Genomic DNA, 7,423 nt, shown 5'->3' with positions numbered 1-7,423 from the left:
CAAAGGATACGTTTTGTATATGTTTTCCAAGTCTCTTAGTTATGTGGCCGATCGAGATGGCGCTAAAATACTTTCGTCTTGGCAGACTATATCAGTGCTAGAGTTGCATCTTTTTTGCCAATTTAAAGTTCGCATTTTTATATCTTGGTTGAGTTTCTTTGTTTTTTGAAACCATTTTGATTGATTTTTAAGCCTGCCGACCAAAAACTACTTACTGAGAGATCCAAGAAAGACCTTGTTCGAAAATTAGTTTTAAAATAAGGCAAAATTTCATCCCGTTCTACGCTTTAGATGTCGAAAATCTCTGGACGAGTTATATTTTTCGAACATACTTCAAACCCAGACCCTAGACTGCTTGAGTAAGTTAAGTGTCCAGTAAGGGTGGATTTCTTCTTACAGTGCCACAAAAATCCAGCATAAAACAACAAAAACATCCAGTGTTGTGATAAAATTTGAAGCAAGTGGATATTAGATATATGGACTTGTTTGTATTCTCAGGAGATCATGTAAAATCGTGCTTACTTACTTTCTCTAAAGCAATTGCTTATTGGATCAACGATAAACATAGCAAAGTTAAAGAAAATACCTCAACCCAGCTGACAATTGCGTCACATCCAGATCCAGCAGACAGACGCGAGTTGTTATAACTGCGTTTAGGCGTCACCACTACCACAGGAGGAACAGAGAATGGGTCTGTAAAGTTGATTTTCTATAAGAGAAAATAAATAAATAAATAAATAAATAAATAAATAAATGAATAAATAAATATGCATAAACGTATAGGACTATGATGAAAGTTAGTAATCTTGCTTATTTACTTTCCTTACCTGACAGAAAGCATAGTTGTCTCTGTGAGATGGTGAGGTAATGTTTGCAAACAACAGACTGTTCGTAAGGGTAAAATTGTCCAAATTGAGATTAGTAAATGCCAACCAGTTCTGCAAGAAAGCAAAATAAATTAATGCTCAAGTCAACCCTTTCTTTAATCGAATATAACCCTCTTATTTCAGTTTTTAAGATCTTTTGGGTATTTGACCAGACTGTCTGACAGGCTACTACACCAGTTTAAACATGCTACATTGGTGTTTCTTTTCACCTCTGCTGTTGTTTGTACTTTCTTATTCTCCTTTTACCTTTCTCCTCTTAGCCCACGCCTTTTTTATCTAGATTAATGCATTTAAGTCTCAAACTGTCTCTTAAATTTACGTTTTCAAATTGGGACAATGAACTGATATAGCCTGGGATTTAAGCCAATAATCTTAAGTGCCGCCTTTCAGGATTCACTATCTCATTTGGATTTTTTAGGTTTTCCAACACATCATCAATACATCCAAGAATTGACCTAACAATAAATGAAACCATGGGCTATAGGAAACATGGGTTTCGACTAAGTAAAGATTACATTTTATCTCAAATAAAGTTGAACTACTCACAATGAAGTAGTCTATTGTCTTTACTGGTCTTTTCTCCTTATTTATTTCTTTTAGAATAGCCCTAACAACGCGCCATCATGATTCAGAACTATATCGCAAGCATTCGTTAAGTCTTGGTAACCGAGCGTCCTAATCAAATCTAAGGCGCAGGGGCTAAGCGCGCGAGTGTTAACTCATAAGGGTTAACGCTCGCTCGCTTAGCGCCCGCGCCTGGGATTGGAGTACGACGCGCGGTTACCAAGACTTGACGAACGCTTGCAGGATATTTCTGAATCAAACGCAGGGTTATTAGGGCTATTCTGCTTGACATAAATGGCGAGCAACGATCAGAAAAAACAGAAGACTGATTCATTGTGAGTATTTCAACTTTACTTGAGATAAACTGTAATATTTATTTAGTCGAAACCCTGTTTCCTATAGCCCCTGATAAAACTAACAAAATTTAAAAAGAGAAAAGTACGATAAACGCAATGTTTTATAATCAAAGGACAAAGACATTTTAGAGGAGGAAGCAGCATCGTTGTCAAAATCGTTTACGATTTATTTCTAAGAGAATCATTTCACAATAAAGGTTTCAAAACCAAGGTGTCCTTAGATTAATTTTAGGAAAAGTAAGAGAGTGTGCTTATTGCTACGTTCACTCCAATAGGCACGAATGTTCAGAGACAAGTTCGGGCACTTTCTATTCCAGTCCAACTCACCCTTTAAAAAGGGCGAGTTTATTTCTTTATAAGACAAAGAATTACGCTACAGAGGAAAAAAGCAATACCTTGAAAAACAGTAATAATAAAAAGTAACTACTCACAATTTTTATATTTTGGTGTAGGCCATCAAAAAGCTTGGTTTCACGGGCACAAAGAGTGAAACTGTCCACACTGGGATGTTGAATCCACAGAGCCATGGCATCCTGGGGTCTTTTGGCTAACTTGTGAGAAGGGGTTACAAGTACAGTTGGTGGAGTCATAAAATGCTAAAAAATCAAATATAAAACAAGACGAAATTGAAAATAATCGAACAGTACTTGTTATCACCATTTAATATATAAGTTCAACCTCCTCACTCACTCACTCACTCACTCACTCACTCACTCACTCACTCAATAACATTAGAAATGAGCTTCATTCTCTCGTTTCAACACACGATGATTTTTAAAAACATAAATGATGAAGATAAGATACGGTATTAACTTACCCTAGAAAATGAAACCACTTCAAATATAGTAGGTAAATACACATATTTAATGTTTCAGAAGAGAAAAGACATCCTAAATTCAAAATATAATTAAATTTAATAATGTTATACCAAAATAAGAACAATGTAGCCAAACATATCTTTGAGAGAAAGACAAACATAGTAAGGATAGAAGGACTTGATCTGGTCGTTATATCCTACGAACTCGCATTAGTAAAAAAGCTTACAAAGTTCTATCTTCAACTTAAACTTTCAAGTTTATTTGGTGTTTGCATAAATTTACATGGACACTTTCTGGGCGCCGCAGGTAGCAAAGCTAATCTAGACGGGCCAGGATGACAAAACTGAGAAAGAATGCCTTTTACTGCTAAGTAAGAAGGCAGACTGAGCTATGATATCAAACATACAAGAATAAGGAAAGGTTTTTGGGAGGACTAATAACAACAATAATAAAACGGTCGTTCTCTAATTCCGATACGACCAAAATTACAATTAGGAATAAACTTTGTGATGCCCTTGTCAAACTTATACTATTATATGAACGCGAAATTGGTGAGCCTGAATTATTATCATATAAGACTTATTTTGACAAAAGCACTGTTGAACAAATCCATATTAAGTTCTGAAAAGAAACAATAGATACACCCTGGTACAAATAAAACATAAAACATAGCCTGTAGTGTAGAACTTGGACGGAGCCTCTTAACTATAGACATAAAGGCTTTAATTTTTAGTTACTGGCAAAGCCTACTACATAAAACAAACAATCATTTCTTTAATGAAGCTTTTTGTTACGCAAGATTTTTTGATGAATTAAATAGTGATAGTTAATACGAATGCCCTCCACAAGCAATATAGTAAATCGACAACATATCAAGAATGCTCGTTCCTCCCTTATAAAGGAACTAAGAAAAAAAGCTATTTTCAAAATTAGCCGAAGATCCGCAGTAACAGTTCTGAAAACTCTAGAGAAAAAGCTACTCACAAACACTTAAAAATGACAACCAACCAGAGGACTCTCTCAAGACCATCAGAAACCCAGCACATAGAATTAGTATTACGAATTCGAAATTGCAACTAGTGCTTCATTCATTGAGTATACAAACTGGGAAATAAGAAAAAAAAGGGGCATTAATCTCGGTAGAAGAAAGAACCTGCTTAATATGCAAAAGAAATTTCATTGAGGACAAACGGCTTTCTTGTTGTATTTCCAAGAGTATGATAAAATTAGACATGAACTCCATTCTCTCATTTCCAAAAATAATCATGTTATCGCCAACTTAAGTAATAAAGACAAAATTAGTTATCCACTTACTCTAGACAAGGAAAATACTACTAAAACAGTAGGGAAATATACTAATTTAATGTTCCAGAAGAGAGAAAAGTTCCTCGAATCAGCATGTAAATAATGAATTGTTTCACTCTTTTCATATCAATTATTCTTTGTTGTAATCGCCTTGTATTAGTTAATTCGTTATTGTAGTTAACATCGAAATGTTTATTGTAACTAGACCAATATCTCCCTTTAGAGATTAGATACCCTATCACTATCGCTCACTCACTCACTCACTCACTCACTCACTCACTCACTCACTCATTCCTTCACTCATTCACTGACTCACGCATTCACACATCCTCCCACTCAGCAACTCACTCACTCACAGACTCACTTAAACCCTCAATCACACACTCACTCAATCACACACTCACACTTTTACCCACTCACCTCCCACCCACCCACCCACCCACTCACCAACTGACTCGCGCACACACGCAGAAACGCGCGCATTATTCACTCACTTACTCACTAATCGAATAAACCACCCACGCACCCACTCACCCCCTCACTCACTCATGCACCCACCTAGCCACTTACTCGCTAACTCACTGACTCACTGACTCACTCACTCACTTACTCACTCACTCACTTACTCACTCACTCACTCACTCACTTACTCACCCACTCACTCAGTCACTCATTCACTCTCAATCACACACTCACTCAATCACACACTCACGCTTTTACCCACTCACCTCCCACCCACCCACCCACCCACTCACCAACTGACTCGCGCACACACGCAGGAACGCGCGCATTATTTACTCACTTACTCACTAATCGAATAAACCACCCACGCACCCACTCACCCCCTCACTCACTCATGCACCCACCTAACCACTTACTCGCTAACTCACTCACTCACTGACTCACTCACTCACTCACTCACTCACTCACTCACTCACTCACTCACTCACTCACTCACTCACTCACTCACTCACTCACTCACTCACTCACCCACTCACTCAGTCACTCATTCACTCACTCAAAATCCTAACGTGTCATTGATTTTGTGCCAGCATTGTCTGAAAAGTAGATTAGTAGCTCATGAACTTTTGGACCTCTGTCTAGGTGCTTATGGCTTAGAAAAGTGAGAAAAACAAAAACTATGATTTAGAACTTCTTACGTGAACCTCGATAAACCAACTGCAATGGTTAATTAAGTTTATAACGAGCGTAAGCTTTTTTTTTTTAATTTCTAAAGCATCAGTTACACAAAATATCGATAATTGAGAGGACAAATCAATTTTGACAAAAAAGGTATCGACTGCTTACTTTGAAATTGACGTCCTGTAATCGAGAAATTATTTTGGCAAATAAGGTTGAAAATACTGTCCGTCTAACTTTTCGCAAGGAAAGTAAATTTTCTAAATTAACGGACCGTTTCTTTTTCCAAAGCTGGCTTAAGTTGATACCAGAAACAAAGGGTCGTTACTTTTAAGATCCTATTTTAAACCTAGAACTCTGATTACAAATAAATCCAGCGGGAAGAGGTTTTCTACTTCTTTTTTGCAAATCGAAATTCCATGAAACAAATACTAATAGAAATACCAATTATGCTAACCTGTGGGAAGTCGATCCTTTTGCATTGTGTCCCAGTAGTCCAAGGATCCAAGTCAGCAGTTCCTATTTGAGCCCCAGAAGGAACGGATTGGACAGCGATCCAATTCACCTCCGCTGTTCCATTAGAACCTTCACCGTATTCAGAAACACAAGTGGTGAATTGATTTTGATCTTCTGATTCAACCCAAATAGCTGCACCGTTACCACGAGTTGGGCTTCTTTGCACCGAATGACCAAATGAGGCAAACACTTTCACTTTCTTTCCACCATTGAAAGGTTGAGAAAACAATATTTTCTTGCAAGCGAACAGTCCTGGACTGGATGTTGTTACGTTGTCTTTTCCGGCCTTAAAACTGGCGGCTATGAAAGGAGACAATAGACAAAGACTGACTAAGACTGAAGACTTTTTTGTCGTCAGTAAATTAATCCACAAAAGTATTTTGGTTGATTGTATAGTCCATCCATGAGCACCCAACCAATAATTGCTGTTCAAATTAATTCAAGACGTTAAGAAAGCTATGCAGGTGACTATTAATTGTAAAACGTGCAATATATGCTTTCAAAAAAGGTTTAAAGACCTGAAATTATCTTTGAAAATACTATTTTATCTGGTAAATTCCACAGCGATCTACTTCCGCCCCACCCTCAAATCTTTGTTACTCTTTTAGCTTTAATTAAGAGACAAAATTACGAAAAATACCAGGAAAATGTTGAAATTAAAGCAAATTGACTTTTCAAGCTACCTTCATTGCCTCGGGCTAGCAGCACAACTGTAAATAACACAAACCACAGGTGCAGGGGGAGATGGCGCTCGTCAGACATCTTGCCTCAGCTGAAGGAAAACCTTCGTGCGGCAATGTTAAATGCAACACGTTTTCGTGATCATCATATTTATTTGGCCTCATTTAAAGTGTTTTTCTAATAGAAATCCTTTATGTATCGGTTAAGATGTATCCCTCACACGTCAGATTTAAAAGGCTCCTTTCAGTTTAATATTTTTTTAATGCCTCTTTAACCCTCAGACATTCACGGGGGATGAGGTATCTCCCCACCTTCCCCTCCAACATCGGAATTATTCGTTTATTCTTATTTTTTTTTTTTTTCATTATTTAATTTTATTATTTGAAGGAAATTATTAACTGCACTTAGTTTACCGAAATTCCAGCAATTAATCATTTTAGAACGATCATCCTTTGGCCAAAAATTATTGTTTTGCAATTTATTTACATAATAGTTAAGTTATTATTTTCAGTGGAAATAAATAAACCGTAAAGGAAACTATAATTTAATAAAAGAAAAGAATGGAATTAGATAAATCCATTTTTGGGGAGAATGACTTTCGGTTAGAGGAATTATGTAGCTAGATGGAAAATAAATACATGGCCCAGCGGTGAACAACTGCTAGGCATAACTTAAAATTGAACGAACATCTGGACATCCACTCTGGGCGTTCATATCCAATGAAAGTCATCGTGTGAAATTTCTAATTATTCATGTTAGATGAGACTGAGGGCTTTATATGTTTTGGAATATTGTAACCGTATATTAGAATACTTATCGATAAGTATTAAAAGCCAAACAATTCATTTTTTTTCATTGAAATACTTCCTATTGTTCCGGCATTTTTAAAAATCAGAATCAGAGATCTCCAATTTTTCCTAGATTACCTCCCCCCCCCCCCCCCCCCTTTTCCCCTCCCATCCCTCCCGTCTATTGTGATAAAAAGTGTCAATGCTTTCGCAAGCTTTCGTGCTGGTCGAAGTGTTAAGCCGTTTAATCTGTAATTTGTTGACTTTTTGTGGTCGTTTGTTCTTTGTCATTTGATTAATTGCAATTTTTTGTGCTTAAAATAGGTGAAAGTAGAGTATGGTTGTGTCTTCTCAGTGGAACATTGTTC

General features: G+C 36.9%; 1 protein-coding gene across 1 annotated transcript; it reads right to left on the bottom strand.

Moving 5' to 3' along the window:
- Positions 1-586: 586 nt before the first annotated feature.
- LOC146453009 (uncharacterized) lies at positions 587-6,392 on the bottom strand (the record flags this gene model as incomplete). The annotated part of the gene is made up of 5 exons (XM_085097145.1): positions 6,270-6,392; positions 5,528-5,886; positions 2,239-2,403; positions 828-938; positions 587-709 (listed from the first exon to the last, which is right to left on the bottom strand). Coding segments are annotated over exons 1-5 (837 nt in total), but the record flags the coding sequence as incomplete, so codon positions are not given.
- Between the last annotated feature and the right edge of the window lie 1,031 nt (positions 6,393-7,423).

Source organism: Pavona decussata, unplaced genomic scaffold (genome assembly GCF_977016875.1).
Source record: "Pavona decussata unplaced genomic scaffold, jaPavDecu1.1 SCAFFOLD_354, whole genome shotgun sequence".
In the NCBI taxonomy this organism is placed as follows: Eukaryota; Metazoa; Cnidaria; class Anthozoa; order Scleractinia; family Agariciidae; genus Pavona; species Pavona decussata.
Note: the sequence above shows the minus strand (reverse complement) of the source record. Positions and strands in the feature narration are given on the sequence as shown.